At 41.1% G+C, this 20154-nt stretch overlaps 1 protein-coding gene and 1 pseudogene across 1 annotated transcript; one reads left to right on the top strand and one right to left on the bottom strand.

Annotated features, from left to right (window-relative positions):
* The first annotated feature begins 1892 nt into the window (after positions 1 to 1892).
* Positions 1893 to 19807, top strand: LOC125410593 (uncharacterized). Its single transcript, XM_087900573.1, is given in 5 exon segments — positions 1893 to 2025; positions 16505 to 16631; positions 16827 to 16887; positions 17697 to 19323; positions 19325 to 19807. Coding segments are annotated over 5 exon segments (2028 nt in total). The 5' UTR covers positions 1893 to 1998; the 3' UTR covers positions 19511 to 19807.
* Positions 12786 to 13004, bottom strand: LOC125410594 (protein kish-A pseudogene; annotated as a pseudogene).
* Positions 19808 to 20154: the final 347 nt, after the last annotated feature.

Here is a 20154-nt window from a genome sequence, read left to right as displayed (position 1 = left end):
GGCACACTGTCCAGCTAATCAATCATAGGCATCATGAGCACAAGAACCCGGGTCCAGTAGCTAAAATGTCTCCGGCAAATTGGTTTTTTGTGAACTCATGTCCCAAAAAGTTTGGTGCCAATTGAAGCACAATTAATCAAAACTCAGAGACAGAAACTGGGGTGAAGACCCAAAAAGCAAAGAAACCAGCAACTGGCTCTTACCTCAACCTCAGTCCAAAATGGTGATCCTGCCTCCAGAAATCTGAAAATGAGACTTTTTGTTGAGAGTTGTTTCCTCCTGTTTTATATTTCTCTCTAGGGCTGGGATTAAAAGCATGTACCACCATGATTAAAGTCATAGATCACCTGGTTTCTATGGCAACTACTGTGGGGACATGCCGTTGTGGATACTGGGATTAAAGGTGTGTGTTACCATTATCTGTTCCTAAGGGTGATCAGTGTTTTGTTCTCAGATCATCAGTCAAACACTATTTATTACAATTGAAACGCCACTACAGTACTCATAAAGACAGGCTTTCTAGCTTCATTTTCTCTAAATAGTCAACTTACACTAAGACTGCACTTTTTAGAAAAGAGTTTGTCCTGAATTATAGAAGAAAACTTCAAAAGCAATGGAGCCATCATCCAGCTTTCTGGTGGGAGACAGATCTATCATTATATTTTCTTATCTGGTCCCTGAATTTCTCTCCTGTTCTCTGAAGTGCTTGTGGCAAACAGGTAGAAATTCCTTCAGTTCACCTGACCTCAGTGAGAAGCCACAGAACAAACATCTTTTTTTTTTTGTGTCCTTAAATCTCTCTTTAAAGTTGTTAATATTCCGGGTATCCTTCCACTCACGGGACAGGGGATCACTCCACTCCACATTGAGGGAAGGGCCGGGTTCTCAAGCTCGCTCTTCCCCATGCGACCATCTCTCCAGCCCTTGTTCTCAGTTTGGAAGTCGGGTCTCACTGTGCAGCACATGTTGGCCTGGAATTTATGTCAGTCCTCCTGCCTCAACCTCCCAAATACTGGAACTACAGGAATGCACCATCACACCAGGCTTGAAAATGTTTTGATTATAGCTTACTCCATTTCGGTCTCACAATGCCCCCGACCTTTGGGAGAGGCAGTTACTAGCGTCAGAGCCAATGCCCACAAAGAAGGCCGTAGAGATGTCACATTCCAGCTTCCTCACTGCCCAGAAGAAGTGGGTGTTTGACTAAAGACAGAGGATTCAGACTCAGATGTCCCTCCTCTCCCAGGGCTCCATCTGAATCACGCCAGCATGAGAGAGGCCCTGGGCAGATGGGTCCCAGGGAGGGAACCAGGGGCCAGTTTTCTTCTTAGAGGATCTGTTTCCCAGGTGGTGATGCTAGAGTGAGTTAGCAATCTGATAAGATTCTGGGGTGGCTCTATTTCGGGGAATAATGGAGGGCAGGGGATTCTGCTCCTACTGCTTGCGGTGGGGGTGGGGAGGATCTGGATAACTGGATCCTTAGGAACTGAGTTCATGGCACCCAAATCATCAAAACCGGGAGCCGAGTGTCCTTGAATTTTTTTTTTTGTTCAGAACTGTGTAAGCTAGTCACCATTATGTCCATGAGGAAGAAAGGGAAGTGCCCATGGATGCGGGAAGATAGCGGGGCCAGCAATTGTAGCCAGGGACGCGTGTCATTGAAATACTTATCTCTTTGAATCTGGAAAAGGGCTGGGTCTGGGGTGGAAGGCGGGGTCAAAGACCATTGCGCTGTGTTTGTAAGCACAAAGTAACGCCCAGAGAGTTGTTCTTGTCACTCAGCTCTCACTAGCCAATCAGAACCTCTAGGCCTAACTGCCAGTCAGAACTGTACTCTCAGGACTCACTAGCCAATCAGGGCTTCCAGATCTAACTGCCGGTCAGAACTGGTGCAAGGTTTTCCGGAAGCCGCGTTGCTGCTTGTATTGCCAAAGAGCTGGCGCAAGGGTTTTAGCGTGCTGTGGTACACGCGCTGATGCCGGGAGCTGTGAGGGGACCATGGGCGAGCAGGGAACCCACGACATGGTGAGCAAGGGATTGCTGTTCCCAGATGGGGAAAAACGGATGGGGAGGTGCAGGAGCAAGTTAGTCTGGTTCTTCCCGGGGCTGTGTGGAAATCGGCATCCCGATTGCCGGCCCTGTGAGTTCCAACATGGTCCATGCAACTCCCAGGAATCAGACACAGGCCTCTTAATAACTTTGCTCTGTGAGCTACATCTGTTCAGAGCATTTGGGAGCAGGTAATTGCATCTAGGAACTTACTTGTCGTCCACAACACCGTGATTTTGATGCATCTGTGGAAGGCAGATTGCCAAACCGGGAGAGGTTTCCCCAGTATCTTCTAGAAGGAGAGCACTTTTCATTGAACCTTTACATGTAACGTCCATTTGTGATTAATTTTGTGGAGGTTGTAAAAGGCATGTTTTGTGTTGGGTAGCACTCCACTTCTTAGCTCTGTGTGATGTAGAAGAGTTGACTTGGTTATATAAAGGAGTTACCAATGCTTAGGAGCCAGTAAATAACAAAAAGTAGAATTTAGCTGAGGGAGGGCTGCCTCTAAAACACCCCAAAGTTAAGTGTATGCTAACCAGACTTGGGGGGAATCAGAAATCTAGGGTATTTATTTTTTCCACCTAGATTGTTCAGGCATTTGGCTCCAAACTCTTACAAAGGAGACACCTGTGACCGAAAATCTGCCTCTAGGCCCGTCCCTGTATCACATCACAGGCATCTAACACGCCGCTCGGGGAGGTGTTTCAGGGTCACAACCTGACTGATGGCCTGGTGGGCCTCAAAGGTCCAGTTTTCTTCTTGAGAAGAGCATAGTTCTGAGAGATGAGCAATATGACACCACGTGACAACTATTTGAAAAGCAAAATATTGCTGTGTTAAGGACTGGTCTGGTTGAACAAGACTTTCACTTATGACCTCAGGCAGGGAGGAGACACATTCTTCCTACAAGGAATAACAGCCCGGGTTCTAGGCCTTGGAAACTTTGCCTAAGTCTTGATGTGTTGAGAAAAAAAAAAAAAAAGAAAAGAAAAACAGAGTTTTTGTTTTCTAAAACCAGGAATTTAGATCTGGTACTGGTCTGGGGCCTGGGTCTTTGTGGAGGGTTCCTTTAATCCTGAGAGCCAAGGTCTTCCCAGTGCGTGGAACTGTGGTTGTCAGCCCCAAGGCCACTGTAGGCTCAGTCAGGAATGTTCTTGAGATACTGTGTGCTTCCCTCTCTCACCAATGTTTGATTAGCCTCGTCCTGAGTTTGCCCCATTTTCTGCTTTCTGCTGACTTCATAGCAGTTCCCCATTGCTTTCCATTTCCGCCCTAGCCGTCGTATACTAGATGCTGTTCTTCTTAAGGAGCTTACTTGGCCTGAGACGTAGCTTGTGCCAAACCTTCCTTCCCATCCCTGCTTTGATCTTTTCCACCTTCAATTTCCTGTCTTTCTCATTCCCTGGCACTTTTACCCCAGGATCCTGTCACTGAAGAATGACCTGCTGTATCGGGTCACTGGTGTCCTTCAGAAATATTCCTGATAATGACTTTGCTGTGTAAATCTCCCATCTGCCTAGGTGACTGGACCTGCAGTCTCCTGTCCCTGTCTAAATTGTTCAGAGTGTAGCCTGGCACATGACCCTTAGAGAAATTACGGATGACAGCAAATGTGGAATGCAGAATCTGTCTGTGCTGCTCCTCTTTGAGCTTTAGACAGAGATAGGTGCAGGCTCATTACAGAGATTTTTCTCTATTAATCTCCTAATTGTGTGGAGTGATTTCTCCCTGGGAAGACATAGTAATTCTAGAGCAGCCGCATTTCCAGCCTTTTACACATGTGTGTCTGTGACGAGCACTATTCCACCCTCTCAGGTCGCCTTGAGTGCAGACTGCTGCACTCCAGGGCCATGACCTTATTGTCCTCAATATTACACATCTAAAATTCTTAACTTAAATGCATGTACCACCTCAGAGATTTAATATTATCCATTGAGTCAAGTAGTCAACTGTCCTTTACAGGAAAAGGGCTTGCATGTGGAGCATGGCTTCTGCCTTCACACCACAGCAGAAGGAACAGTGTATTGTATACACTGTGAAGGGAAACAGGGCAGGCAGTCAGCTGCTGGAGTCTTCAGTATAAAAAAGGCCCTGAGTGTGACAAGAGGAATTAATCTGTAATTTCCCAGCATGTATCAAGTCATGTCATGTGAGTAAAGACCGGCCACATTGCAGGGTGTACAATTTGGGAAAATTACCTTGAGTCAATGAATATTGAATTTGCAACTGGGGAGCTCTCCTCTGCGGATCTGTTCCGTCCTGCTTCACACATTTATGTCAGCCCAGGGGTTTGAGAAACAGGCCGTTGAGTGTTTGTAACTCTGTGTGTCAGGTTACAGATCTCAGCAGCCACCATGTGCATATATATATAGTCAAAAACAATCAGCCCCTTAGTAATGGCCTTCCCTCTACTAGGATAGGACCTACCCCTTTTCAAAGTCAGTATACCTCAGTTTTTAATGTTAAAATACACTATTTTATCCTTTAAATAAGTGAATTGACCATTTATTGTTAAGTGCATTATTGCTTTTATCTCTATTTGCTTCCATTCTCCAACATTTCCTTTTTTTCCCTTGGCTTTTGGTTTTTTGAGTCAGGGTTTCCATGTGTAACAGCTCTGGCTGACCTAGATCTAGTTCTAGACCAGGCTAGCCTACAACGCACAGGGATCTGTTTGCCTCTGCCTCCTGAATGCTGGGATTCAAGGCAAACACCACCCCTGCCAAGCACCAAATTTTCTTGATCATTAAAAATTTCATTCCCGTTTTCTGAAGTGCTATTGGTTTATTTCTTTGTGTTGAGAACAATATCTCCTGTAGCCCAGGCTTTCCTGGAGCTATGAAGTTGAGAATTACTTTGAACACTCAATCCTGCCTCTCCTGCCCAGGGCTGGGTATACATTTCTGCAACTCCTTCCAGGCTGGGCCTTGACTGGTCAGTGAGAAGGATCAGAGACCAGGGAATGAATGTCCACCAACCTCTCTGGCTTTTCCTGGGGAGTTACAGATGAAGAAGGACGTGTGCAGGAACTGAGTTCACTGATCAGTTTTGAAGCTGATGCAGGCACAGCACAGAAAGGGAATGGCAGGAAGGAGATGGAGAGCTTCCCTGCTTTGGCAGTAGTTGATATTATCAAGGTGGATGCTCTATAATATCCTGAGTGCCCATTTTTTGGGATACACAGACAAGGGCAATCAAGAATCTGGGTAAAGGACTTCCTTATCATGTAACCAAATTATTGCAGTTATACGAATTCAACTAAAATAGAGGATCACTGTTTGAATGGGACTTATGTTTGACTGCAGGACTTCCCAACTAAAAAGCAAAGGGTTGGCTGCACTGGACACTGAGTGTGTAATATAATGTGCACACAAAGGACCCTGTGCCCTGGACAAGGAAAGGGAAATACTCTGGGAGTGTAGAAGAATATCTACTTGTTGAACCCAGCCATGACAAGCTCGAGTCTCAGTAGTTGACCGGAAGGCAATACCTGGTTCCAAGAAAGACCACAAACTGAGACAGCCCAGGCACCACCCAGGAACAGATCATCCTAAGGAAATTCCTAACATTCCAACCATTGTCCATAGAATCATCTGCCAGCACACACCCAACTCTTTTCACCAGGACGCCCTAGACAAATGTCAGCCAATCAGGGGTCCTGAACCTTAGAAATCCCTTGACCCCCACCTTTGCTATTATAAAAACCCAACACCAATTGAGCTCAGAGCTCTCTGATCACTCCAGTGCTGAGTTTGCAAACTTGTGTAGAATAAAGGCTCTTTTTTTTTTTGCTTTGTATTTTATTTTTCCATTCAAAAATTTACACTTCCTCCCCTCCTCTCATTCCCCTCCTTTTCCCGCACTCACTCTCCCCCTCCCTCCTTAAGAGAGGGCAGGGAATCCTGCCCAGTGGGAAGTCCAAGGCCCTCCTCCCCACATCCAGGCCTAGGAAGCTACGCATCCAAATAGACTAGGGTCCCAAAAGCAGTAGAAACAAGTCCCAGTGCCTTTATCAATTGGCTTCTCAGTCAGCCCCCATTGTCAGCCACATTCAGAGGGTCCGGTTTGATCGTTCAGTCCCGGTCCAGCTGGATTTGGTGAACTCCCATTAGAACAGGCACACTGCTTCAGTGGGTGGACCAACCCCTTGCGGTCCTGACTTCCTTGCTCGGCTTCTCCCTTCTTTGCTTTTACATGCAAAACTTGGGTCTCCTAGTTGGTTTTGGGAGGTCTCCGTGATCTGGCCATAACATACTAAAATACAAACTTTCTAGACTAGGGCCCTGCCTGCTGGGTTGGGAGGGCAGAGCTGGGAACTCCTGTGCTGTCTGAGCCATTTGATCTCTCCTCATCCAGTAGGGAGAGATTATTATTATGAGACCCAGTTGTGTGGCCCAGCTAATGAGGTACTCTGTCAAGGCTTAGTATTAGGAACATTAGCTTGCAGGTTTTTTTCCCAGGATTCTCCTGTGCTTTGGCTGTAGGGAGTTGTAAAGAGACCACAAGTCATGCCACAGTGAGTGTGTGGTGCTCAGCACAAGTCTGCGCTTGTCATTTCTGCTGGGGCTTGGATGGAACCTGAGTCAGTTTGTGGGTCTGTCGGTCCTTGTAGAGACCTTGGCAGTGAACTTGCCCTCTGAGCCTCCTTGTGTGGGAAATCCTGGGGAGGGGGAGGCTCTGCAGTCTAGGCATGGGAGGATCTGATGCTTGTGATAGCAGGCTTTTATGGTATTGTGCAGGTCAATAGAACAGATTGCTCATCTTGTGCAATCATGTGGCAGATTTTAAATTTTTCTTCTTTGTTGCTTTGAGATTAGGCTTTAGTGGTACAGGATTTACCTGAAACCACAACAGGCCATAGGAGGCTGCAGAGCCATAGCAGGGGATCGCCTCCATTTGCATAGAGAGCTTTAGAGCATGGGGCATCTGTCTTTGGAACAAATATTAATGGCTGGAGGTCAGAAACATAACAGTGTAAGCGTCACCTTGAGTTAATTTGTAGAAGTTGTGAACTCTGTATTTATTAAATTTCTATACACATGGACTCATAGAGAGCTAGGTAAGATTGGTCAAGACCACACTTTTCCTGACTGAGTTTCCTTTGGTCTCTGGATTAAAAATTGACTATATTTCCCTTCCTTTGTTCTTGGCTATTTCTCTCCACCTGCTTTAGTCTTTCATAAATATCAAAAACATCTTTTTTTAAAAAATATTCTTGTTTGGTGTAGCTTTGTTGTAAGTATAGACGTCATACTGTGTCAGTCTGTGTACTGGTGTTTGATAATCCATTGAGCATTCTGAGTGTTTCAGCTGTGGAGGGAGCTGTGTAATCAGCTTTCCTCTTAGAAATTGTTGGGCATTGCCTTTGGGTTGTCTTCCCATGAACGTGCAGATTTACCCTACACAGCATCTTATATTGATGGATTGTGTTCTCAATTTTCATTTGCTTCTCTTCTTTTATTATTATTTTTGATGTTCTTGTTGTTTTTAATCAGTGAAAGGCTTTTGGTTAATTGAATAAAAACTGTTATGTGTCTTTGAAGGTGACTCGGCACATATTCTCCTTGGGGATAACCTGACTTCAGATACCAGCAGTCACACTGGGAAGCTCATGCTGTCTGCCATTCAAGATCCCATTGATCTGACACCACCTCCTTTTGCAGGTCACCAGTGTAGATGTAGAAGATGGTCTGTCTCCTACACAAACACACACAGAAAGTAGTAGGAACTTGTTTTCAAAAGTGCTTGTGACTTCTAAAGCAATGAGAGGAAAGCAAGGTGCTTTAAGTGCATACTAATTTTTTTAAAAAAAGCCTTTTATCTTAAATTTTGTTTTCAAAAGTTTTCATTTCCTTACTCTGATGCACGCTACAGGCAGTTGTCTATCACAGAACACAACATGGTGTCTAAGTGATCCTAACAGACATGCTTTTCTTTATCACAAGAGCATGAGATCCTATTAGTAGTCAAAACTATTTTCTACAGAGTTACTGCATGAGAAGGCTTCGAGCAAATCTTCAGTTTTGGTGGAACAACCTCCTTGCCCAAGCAGTTTTCTATGATTGGTAAAGGAGAGAAGCGAGTGCCCAGGATGAGTGGTGGCAGTGATTAGCTAGGGTTTGACTTTGATTGGGCTCTTACAGTTCTTGTTTAAGGAACCATAATAGATATTTGTAGGTCTCTCTGTGTTGTTTTGTTTGTGGTGCCATATATGTTGTTGATTTTAAATAGTAATATAATTATATATTGTTTGTTTTCTGTAAAATAATATACCTTTACCAATTTTGTATTCATAATATTTCTTGTTATGAGTTTTTTGAGTTTTTTTTGATTTGAGATCTTTCTGTGGATAGCATCTCTTCTTGAACTTAAAGGCTTGCATATTCCCATTTCCCGGCATCTCAAGTTTTTCCAGTTGTTGCTATCTTCATGTTTGAGTTTTTGCTGCATAAGTGATTGCTATTATTAATTATTAAGACATGGATTTTGAATCTTTAAAACCTCATATACTATTGTCTCTTTGTCCTAATTAACCTCACTGTCAAGAGAACATCAATTGAGGTTGTACCCAATCAGAATATCTGGTTACTGTGTCTGAGATAGGTTGTGTTGATTCTGATTGATGCTAGAAGGCTCTTCCACTGAGTTGTCAATATCCCTAAACATGTGGTCCTGGGCTGGATTAGAGGAAAAGCTGACCCTGAGACAGTGACTAAGCAAGAGAGAAAGCCAGGAAACCATGTTTCCCATGTGTTGCCTTGAGTTATTAGCTTGAGTTTCTATCCTAATCTCCCACAAGGAGGGACTGTGAACTAGGGGTATCAACCACATAAACCTGTTCATTATCTGAGTTGCTTTTGGTTAGAGACTTTAATGACGGCCACGGAGAAGAAAGTTGGAACAAAATGCTACTTCAAATGTGATTTTGCTGCTGCAAAGGACCTGGGAATGTTGACTGTTGTGGGAATGTTGCCTGTTGTAGGAATGTTGAAGACAGTAGGACTTTAGATGGCAAAAGTCCTGGAAAGCTGCTCAGAGAGCCCAATAAGCTATTCTGATAGGACCTGCAGCTTTAGAATGTTGAGAGTAATGGAAGGGGGTGGAGTTCAAGGTCATAGGATTTTAGTGGGCAATAGGCTCTGCAGGGAACCATGGCGCTGGCCTGGCCTACCATCCTTGAGCAATATGTGTCATAGGTTTTTCAAGTTAAAGTTCATGGCTTCTGGAGCACAATGTGCCTTCCAGTTCCTGAGAGACTGATGCACCCCCAAGCAGTGCAGCATTTGGGTTACTTTGTGTTTCCTGTATGATCCCTTAGTAGTCAAGGAAGGACAATTGGTTTTAGACATTAATCTTGTGTATCATGTACAGCTTATAAACTTCCTTCTGTCAAGGCAACTACAAATGCATCCTGGAAATTTCCAATATCTAATTTTTTGATAAAGGGATAAAAGTCTGATTGCTGTCAATAAAACAATCACAGCATCATCTTTTTGTGGCCTCTCTAACCTAAACCTGGCTTCATTCCTTGTGGCCTTATCAGGTGACTTGACCTGGTAAGTTAGCACTGTTGCTTATAAGACTCGATAAGAAATGTAGCTAGAGGTCAATTGTGTGATACATTGGCCCAAATCTTTCTCATTCTCTCTACATTCTGAGAAAGTGAGTAAAGCAGTATTCAAGTCTGCAGAGACTGAGGGCTTTTGTTCACCTCCATTGTGCTATTCACATATTTTCCGTGCTAGATATGGAGGATTTAAAAACAAAATTTCCACAAGTGTGGAGTAATGGTAACCGTATTTGCTTGCTTGTCAGGATCACCAAAGAGCTTATTCAACACCTTCTGAGTTACTCTGAAGCTTAGAAGTTAGGAGATGGGGTGTAGAGAATGGAATTTTAAGTAAAACTGGTTTAATGTAGGTGTTTGTAATCCGCAGCTCTAAGGAGTTTCGCAGAAGGAGGAAATCTCACCTTGGCATCATGTGGAGTCTTCCCAGTAGAGGGATTATTTACTAGTATAGGTGTGCTTTACTTTTTATACTTTAAGAAATTTTCTATTCTCTGCATGAACCAGTGGATGGTTTTCTAGTTTGTAGGCATTTTCATTGCCAACTTTGTCCGGTGGCAGAGGCATCTAGCTAATGTTTAGCACTTAAGAAGTTTCAAACAGATGTTAGTAGCTGCGTAGACCAGTGTACACATGGGTAATTGCAGTCACTGTTGCTTTAGATAAAATTATTTGAAGCACTAAAATCTCTCAACTCCTGATGCTGAACTAGGATAGTTCAGAAGTAATTTTGAATTTGTCTTTGTAAGTTTGAAAAACAACAACACAAGACAATATATTTACGCTGGCTTTAGGTGCCGGTAATTACTTAACAAAGGTCATTTGTGTGTATGTGTGAGCTCTTGAGATGATTCGTCAGCTTGTTTCGCATTGCCATACATGCACAGTAAGTTTGTTCTTGGGAACACATGTTAATAAACAAACAAGTCCAGAGCAGAATTGCTAGTTACCATGTTTGTGAGAAACTATTGATTGACCTTGGAAGGCTCTTCCACTGAGGCTATAATGCCCTGTGCAAGTGGGCCTGAAATGGATAAGAAAGCAAGCTGAGCATGAGACAGTAACCAAGCAAGAGAGAAAGCCAGAAACGTGTGACTTTTACCTACAGTTCTTAGCTTGAATGTCTACTGTGAGCTCCCACAATTGTGAGTTGTGATCTGGCAATGTCAACAAATAAAACTGTTTATTATTTGAGATGCTTTTGGTTCGAGAATTTGAGCACAGCAAGAAGCAAGGAAGTTAGAATAAAATGTAGTACACCAAAAGTTAATTTTGTTGCTAGGTAGAATACGAAGTGTTTTATTTTGGAGTAACATTGAAGATATTAAGACTTCAGATGGCAAAACCATAGAAAGCTGCACACAGACCCTTAATCAGCTAGGAATTAGGTAGGGCTAGGAATATGGGAGTGTTGAAAGTAATGCATATAGTGGAGCTTGAGGCCATAAGATTTCAGTGGGAAATAGGCTCTGTGAAAAATTTAGCTAGATGTAATTTGTATGATATTTTGTTCCCAAATCATTCTTATTCTTCCATTCCCTGAGAAATTGAGTAAGACTGAATTAAAAGCAATTGGCTGATTTCCTTGACAAAGTGTTGATTTTGTTGAGTGTTTATTACTGATGAATCAGCCAGTTCCACAGTGGAAAAGCATCATGTGGTACAGAAAGAAATAAAAATCCTTTCTGTAGAGAACATCAGGATCGGTAGTTTCTAATGGCCTTCCTGTGGTACAGTAGAGGCAAGACGAAATTTCAAGAACTTTATCACTATTAAATAGAAGGCCCTTTTCAGTCCTAGGAAGGTACCTTAAGTGTAAGATTCCCTCCATTAAATCCTTCAGTTTATGGAAGGAATAGACAACTTGATCCCTAATCCTAAGAGGCAACTTGTTACAAGAGCCTGCTGCAACTCTGGTCCAAGAATGGTAGCTTCCATCACTACTTAGAAGCCAAATATAGGAGGATAACCCATGTTGTACTAGTTCTTGTTGGAGGGAGGTCTGCTTGTTTTTTTCTGGTCACCTGGCTAGCTTAGGCCCAAAATAATCACACAGCATGTGCATCACCTTCATCTTGCCTATTGCTTTTGTTTTAAATTTTTTAATGAAAATGAATATTTTTTTAAAAGAAATACAGGGTTTTGTTTTAAATATTTTACACCTATACTAATTTACCAAGAATAGAGGTATTCTAGTTAGCAATCAGAATGGTTTAAATATAAATGCAATCCATAAGAACAGTAACAACAAAAAAAACCAATTTTTTTCCTCAGTAAAAATAGGTCAGTGACTAGAATGTCTCATTCTGTGGTGACAACATTTTTAAGCCTAGTGAAAGGAGCCTGTGGAATCCACCAATTCTTTGTTCAATTCTTTGTTCAAAAGCCCCCGAGAACCTTTTGAAAAGCAATCCTGAGACAACAGAATGATATTTGCTGAGTGTAATACTGGAGTGACAGACTGAGGTTAATTGCTATAATCACATTCCTGTGTATTAAACTGTTACATGCTATGGGAGCTCCTTCCGCTTCCTTAGCCAATAGCCTTTAAGATACCAGCCCATTTGGGCATGGTCTCTTTTGCTTTAAAAAGCAGCGGTAGCCCTGCTCTACCTCTCTTGCTTCTGGCTCCTGCTTCCAGCTGCTAGACTCTGTTCCTGTTTCCTCAGAGGGCTGTTGTCTAGGACAGTGATCTGTAAGTGTTCCCTTTAAATAAATAACCCTTTTATTAATCATAATTCCAGACTGGTGTGGGATTGTTTTGTGACTTAGGCCTTCAGTTAATTATTTATATAGCTGATTGTTTTAGTAGCATAAAAATGTAGACCAGCATCTTGAAATTTATCTTATTCCATGTTCAGAGATAAAGGGGTTAACTGCTGGGGCTGGAGAGATGCCTCAGAGGTTAAGAGCACTTGCACTTAACCACTTCCAGAGGTCCTGAGTTCAATTCCCAGCAACCACATGGTGGCTCGCAACCATCCGAAATGAGATCTGGTGCCTTCTTCTGGTGTGCAGGCATACATGGAATGTTGTATACATAACAAACAAATAAATCTTTAAAAAAAAGGGGGGGGTTAACTGTTCTACTGTTCTTCCCATTATCCTCTGGAGGCAAGTCCTTGTTTAGAGTCTGATGGCAATCACATGCTGGAAGTTACCAAAGCTATTGAATGAAGAGGATGATGAAGGCCCTAACTGTAAAGCATAGAACAACTTAAGGACTCTTGTGTTCACCAGTTTGGTCACACTTCCAAAATATTCCCAATAGTCCAGTTTTATTGCTGTTCAGGAGGCTGGATGCCTGGGATTGGCTATAAGCACACATACATATAAGCATCAAGATTACAGTCAACCGACTCTGAAAATTGAAAATGGCAGGCATAGTGAGGCTACAGCTGGTCCATCCTCATCACTCTTCTGAGATGGGGCAGAAAAGGATGCCCAATCAATGTGCTGAAAATACGTACTTTACCTGTAAGCATGGGAATTTAGCATGTGGGTTCCTGGTCCTCACAAGGATCAAAAGATGGTTTCAAAAACCCTAAACATGTAATAATTGATAGTGTCTTTCTTGAAGTAAATACAAGTAATTGACCCCACCTATAGGCAAGATCAGTAAGAGCTCTTTGCTAATGAAATATCTCTTCTAATCTGTGTTGATTGTTTATGGTCAACATTTTGTTTCTAAGGTTTTCTTTTTTCCCTTTTTTATTTTATTTTTTATTAATATTTATTGAGCTTTACATTTTCTCTGCTCCCTCCCTGTCCCCTCCCCAGTTCAATTCTCCCCCAAGGTCCCCATGCTCCCAATTTACTCAGGTGGTATAGGAGTTCCTTCTGTTTGTGTGTTGCTTTCATTGGATAATGAATAAAGGAAGTGCCTTGGCCTAGTTCATAGGACGGAACTTAGGTAGGCGGAGAAGACAGAACTGAATTCTGGGAGGAAGAAAACAGAGTGAGAGAACTGCCATGGAGCCGCCAGGTCAGACATATTGAATCTTTCCCGGTAAGCCACTACCTCGTGGTTTAACTACAGATTATTAGAAATGGGTTAAATCAAGATGTGAGAGTTAGCCAGAAAGAGGTTAGAGGTAATGGGCCAGGCAGTGATTTAATTAATACAATTTCTGTGTGGTTATTTTGGGTGTAAGCTAACAAGTGGCTGGGACAAACAAAAGGGCCCCTGCTCTCCATGCAACACTCAGGAGATCTTGTCTTTTTGGTGTTCTGTAAGCTTCTTGTATCTTCATAGGCATATCTTTCTTTGGTAGGGAAAGTTTTCTTCTATGATTTTGTTAAATAAATTTTCTGTGCCTTTGAGTTGAACTTCTCCTTCTATACCTATTATTCTAAGATTTGACCTTTTCATGGTGTTCCATATTTCATGGATATTTTGAGTTAAGCATTTGTTAGATTTAATGTTTTCTTTAACTGATGAGTCTATTTCCTCTATTGTATCTTCAGTGCTTGAGATTCTCTCTTCCATTTCTTGTATTCTGCTATTCATGCTTGCATTTGTGGTTCCTGATCTTTTTCTCATAATTTATGTTTCTATAATTCCTTCGGCTTGTGTTTTCCTTATTGTTTCTATCTCAGTTTTCAAGTCATGAATACTTTTTTTTATATGTTTGGTTTCTTTTTCTTGGTTTTCTTTGAGTGATTTGCTGATATCTTCCAATTTTTTGTTTGTTTTTTCCTCCATTTCTTTAAGGGAAATTCTCATTTCATTTTTAAGAATTTCAAACATTCTCTTGAGGTTATTTTTTAGATAATTTTCTTCTGGTTCATCCATATTTGGTTGTTCAGATCTTGCTTTTGTAGGGTCTTTAGGTTTTACTGGTGTCATGTTTCTCTTTGTGGTAAAGCATGTGATGTTACCTTTTCTACTCATCTTTTCCTCTAATAGATGTGGTTGGGGCTGTCTGAGATTCTGTTGAATCATCTTCTAGGTGCCAGTGAATCCAAAGCTCAGATAGTTGTTCCTCATGGTACAGTCTGGGTCACAGTTCTAGTTACCCCGTTAGTTATTCCTGTTCCTGGAGATAGCTCAGTGCTCCTGTGCTTTGCTCTGCTCCCTTGGAGTTTGCTGTCTCAGGTCTACTTGGCCTAGGCTTCTGGCTTTGATCTGTTTCTGTAAATCTTGGTCTGGATCTCCTCCTGCAGAAGTCCCTGGCTTGGAGTTGGACCTGTTTTGGTAGAGATCACTGACTCCGGTTCTCCGGTTCTGGTCGCTAGCTTAGTCCTGATCTGACAGTGTTCTGAGACTGGGTTGGCTCCCAGGGCTGGATTTGCTCCTGACTTCTGCTCTTGTAGGACTCTCATTCAGTTCCACTCCTATGGAATTTCTTACCTAAGGTGGAGTTCCTTGCCTCAGGACAACTTTGGCCTAGATTACCGGCTTTGACCTGTATCCTGGTCTGGATTCCCTCCTGCAGGTTGGAGTTGGACCTGGAAAGGTTTTTGGTTTCTGTCTACTGCCTGGAAAGTCCCAGACTCGGGTGTGCACAGAATCGCAGAGGACCTGCTTACTTCCTCAGAGCCCCAGACTTGCACTTGGACCTGCAAGGGTTCCAGGTTCCTGTCTATTCCCTTTGATGTCCCAGACAAATGCCCAAATCCACAGAGATCCTGGCTTAGGCCTACTGTCTTTGAGGTCCCAGACTCACTCCTGGTCTGGCCGAGATCTCTGGTTCCTGTCTATCCCCTCAGAGGACCCAGCTTCACTCACACCCAGACTAGCAGAGGTCCTGGCTCAGGCCTAGTTCCTGGGAGGTCCTAGACTCTCGCCCAGACCCACCGGGGTGTTGGCTTAGGTCTACTCCCTTGAAGATCCCAGATTCATGACCCGACCCTCAGCAGTCTCTGGCTCTGGTTCACTCGCTCAGCGTTTACTCCCCTGTACCTGTTCTGATGGAAATTGTTGACTCTGGATCTGGTCGTTGGCTCCTTCCTGATCCACCCATGTCCCTGGACTGGGTTTGCTCCTGGCTTCTGCTCCTGGTGGAGCTTGTTCTCTCTGTGTCCCAGGTAGCTGGTTCAGTCCCACTCTTGTTCCGGTGAAGATCGCAGACTCTGAGTCAGATCATAGGCTCAATCCTGGTCTGTCAGTGTTCCAGAACTGGGTTGGCTCCCAGGGCTGGATTTGCTCCTGGCTTCTGCTCCTGGTGGAGCTTGTTTCCTCTGGCCCTCTCTGTCCTAGGAGTCTCTGTTTCCTAAGGTTTATATCTGCCCATTTGTAAGTGTTTAAACATGCAGTGACTTTTAGTAAAATCTTAATGATGTTGCAGTTAAAAGTAGGGTAGTGCAGGTTTTTGGAAGATAAATATAGAACTCATTGTAGTTACATCACTAAGACCTTCTGAGTCTTTCTACTTTTTGTTTGCTTTTTGACTGATTTTTGCATGGGAGACATGGTCTTAATATGTACTTCTGGCTTTCTTGGTACTGACTGCATAGACTATACTGGCATTCAACTCTAAGGCAGATTTACTTGCCTCTGACTTCTGATTGTAGCATTTAAAGGCATGAGCCAATATACACAGCCTGTCTATTTTATTTTTCTTTTTTGTAGTTAATAATTGTTTATACAATTTTTCCCCTATATACTCTGTACAGTTGATCTGCTTACTTATCTGCTTACAATTACTTGTTTAATAGGCATTTCTCTTGCAAGATGATACCCATTCACAAGGTACAGAAATGATAGAACTGAACCTTTTATCCAGGTTTCTTCCAAAGTGACTATTTAATATTTATAATGTCTATTTAATTGAATAAGTTTAAGGAGTACCAGAATTATATGACTATACTGTCAAAGAAGTGTATATTTTCAATGTTGCCATTAACATACTTTCTTTTGTACACATGTGTGGGTCATTTTAGAATGCAATAACCTTTGATGATGTGCATGTTGACTTTACTTGGGAAGAGTGGACATTGCTGGATCCTTCACAGAGGAAGCTCTATGAAGATGTGATGCTGGACATCTACCACAGCCTTACTATCATAGGTAAAATTGAATTTTCCATCATGTTTCTAAATAAGGGGACAACTGTTCCTTGGTTTTTGATGTTCTTCTGTAATTTGATTGAGAAAGAAGAATGAGGTGCATAAATTAGACATGATTCTGAGGTACAGTAAAGATAGTAATTTTAATTTTGCACAAATTTCTATAATATATCATACATTTTCTACTATATTGTAGGATACAGTTGGGAAGATCATAATATTGAAGAACATTTTCAAAGTTCTAGAGGACATAAAAGGTAATTATCATGTGCAATCTGATAAAATTATGCCTCTGAAGAAATTGTAATGTGTCCTGGAGTTTTTACACTAACCCATAGTGTAAATAAACTCAGCTTTATGTTGATTGATGATTATTAAAATCTCACATAACCATAAACCTCAATTTCAAGTAGGTGAATTGCATTTCCAAGACATTCTTTTAAGAAAGAAGACAAGAAACAATGCCTTACCAGATATCACCATAACAATGCCTTAACAGATATCACAATTTGAATCATACATAGCTCAATGAGAGATATTCTATAGAACTGTCATACCATTAATTTTACACCAATCATATTACAAAAGGTATACATGTTGAAGAGGTGATAAGTCCATCCCTCAAACCTTCTAATAAGCACAGTCCATAGTAAAGATAGTGTTACTCATAATCTTAGCTGTGGCTGTGCTAATTTTACTGAGATGGGCATTTACAAATACAAATAAGAGTCAAGGAGCAGTTGTTAGGAGAAGCTCTATCTTCTATAACACATGTCTGTATCTGAATTTTGCCATTTTCCTACAAATATGTGAAAAAAATCTCATATAGAAAAGATTCTGTAAATGTGAACTCTTTAATAAAGTATCTTTCCATCATAGACATTTTGAAAGATGCAAAACAACCCAAAATTAAGGGTAACAACATGAGTGTAAACCCAGTGATAAAACCTTAAGATCTGATTCCACTTTACAATTGAACTAAATTGTAAAATTTATTTATAGAGATACAAAGATCAATGGTTTATTGAAATGGTAAAGCTCTTACGTGTCTCACATATTCTTGCAGGTCTGAAATAAATCATACTGGAGAGAAACATTCTGTGTATAATCAGGATTTTAAAGCTTTTACATATGACAGGCATCTGCAAAGGACTGAAAGCACACTTATTGGAGAGAAACCCTATGAATATAATCAATGTATTAAAGCCTTTGCTTTTAACAAACATCTTCAAAGGCATGAAAGCACACATACTGGAGAGAACACCTGTGAATTTAATCAATGTGGGAAATCCTTTGCTCGTGATAATGCTCTTCAAATACATAAAAGACCACATCTTGGGGAGAAACCCTATCAATGTAATCAATGTGGTAAATGCTTTGCTTATCACAGTGCTCTTCAAAGACATAGAAGAACACATACTGGAGAGAAACCCTATAAATGCAATCACTGTGGCAAAGCTTTTACACAAAAATGTCATCTTCAGAAACATGAAAAAACACATACTGGAGAGAAAACCTGTGAAATTAATCAATGTGGGAAATCCTTTGCTCATGATAATGCTCTTCAAATACATAAAAGAACACATACTGGAGAGAAACCCTATAAATGCAATCACTGTGGCAAAGCTTTTACACGAAAATGTCATCTTCAGAAACATGAAAAAACACATACTGGAGAGAAACCTTATGAATGTAATCAATGTGGTAAATCCTATGCTCATGATAATGCTCTTCAAATACATAAAAGAACACATACTGGAGAGAAACCACATAAATGCAATTACTGTGGCAAAGCTTTTGCACGAAAATGTCATCTTCAGAAACATGAAAAAACACATACTGGAGAGAAACCCTATCAATGTAATCAATGTGGAAAATCCTTTGCTTATCACAGTGCTCTTCAAATACATAAAAGAACACATACCGGAGAGAAGCCCTATAAATGCAATCACTGTGGCAAAGCTTTTACACAAAAATGTCATCTTCAGAAACATGAAAAAACACATACTGGAGAGAAACCTTATGAATGTAATCAATGTGGTAAATCCTATGCTAATCACAATGCTCTTCAAATGCATAAAAGAACACATACTGGAGAGAAACCATATGACTGTAATCAATGTGGTAAAGCTTTTACACGAAGTTGGCGTCTTCAAAATCATAAAAGAACACATACTGGAGAGAAACCCTATGAATGTAATCAATGTGGTAAAGCCTTTACAACCCAAGAGAATCTTAAAATTCATAAAAGAACACATACTGGAGAGAAACCTTATGAATGTAAACAATGTGGTAAAGCCTTTGCTTATTACATTGCTCTTCAAATGCATAAAATAACACACACTGAAGGGAAACTCTATGAATGTTATCAATGTGGTAAAAACTTTGCTCATCAAAATGCTCTTCAAATGCATAAAAGTACATATACTGGAGAAAAACCCTATGAATGTAATCAATGTGGTAAAGCCTTTACATGTCACAGTTATCTTCAAATACATAAAAGAATACATACTGGAGAGAAACCCTATAAATGTAATCAATGTGGTAAAGCCTTTACATATCGCCAGTATCTTCGAATACATAAAAGGACACATACTGGAGAGAAACCCTATAAATGTAATCAATGTGGTAAAGCCTTTACACAACAAGGTAATCTTCAAGTACATAAAAGAACACATACTGGAGAGAAACCCTATGGATGTAACCAATGTGGTAAATCCTTTGCTTATTACATTGCTCTTCAAATGCATAGAAGAACACATATTGGAGAGAAACCCTATCAATGTAATCAATGTGATGAAACCTTTGTACAACACAGTAACCCTCATACACATAGAAGATGTACTGAGGAGATACCATATTAATATAGTCCAGTGGTAAAGCCTTTGCATGCCACAGTTAAGTTCAAATGCTTACAAGAACATACTGTAATGAAACCCTATGACTATAATCAATGTGGTAAGGCCTTTCCTCCCACAGTGGTCTTCAAGTCCATGAAAGAGCACATACTGGAGAGAAACCCTTTGAATGTAATCAGTGTTATCAAGCCATTGCATTGATAAACAATCTTCAAAATCATCAGAAAAAAAGTTGTGCTGCAGAGGAACCCTAAAAATGAAGTGGGTGCAACAATATTTTTCACTTTATAAAGCATTAAACATTTCTGTGTACAATCAATCCGTTCAAGCCTTTGCTTATTACAATAGTCTGAGTGACTATAAAAAATTGTGAGCGTATTATTGTAAAGTATTTGGTAAGCTCTTTATCCAGCACATTTACACTCCTACACAAAAGTGCATTAATTCTTTGGAAATAGTTGACAGTGTCAGTAATTGTTCAAGTTTCATGATGTCATTTTTTAATATTTTTATATGGGAAAAGTCAGTTTATTCATTTATGAAGCTCTGTGTAGGATAAAAGTTCCAATGAAAGAAACACACCCTGATCCTGAAACTAGAACCAGTGAAGGATACACATATTGGCCTTAAAATCAAAGCCAAGAAACCACGCTCTACCCCCGAGCT

Source organism: Myodes glareolus, chromosome 22, assembly GCF_982192425.1.
Source record: "Myodes glareolus chromosome 22, mMyoGla1.1, whole genome shotgun sequence".
NCBI classification, from domain to species: domain Eukaryota; kingdom Metazoa; phylum Chordata; class Mammalia; order Rodentia; family Cricetidae; genus Myodes; species Myodes glareolus.
This window is presented reverse-complemented; position numbering and strand designations above follow the sequence as displayed.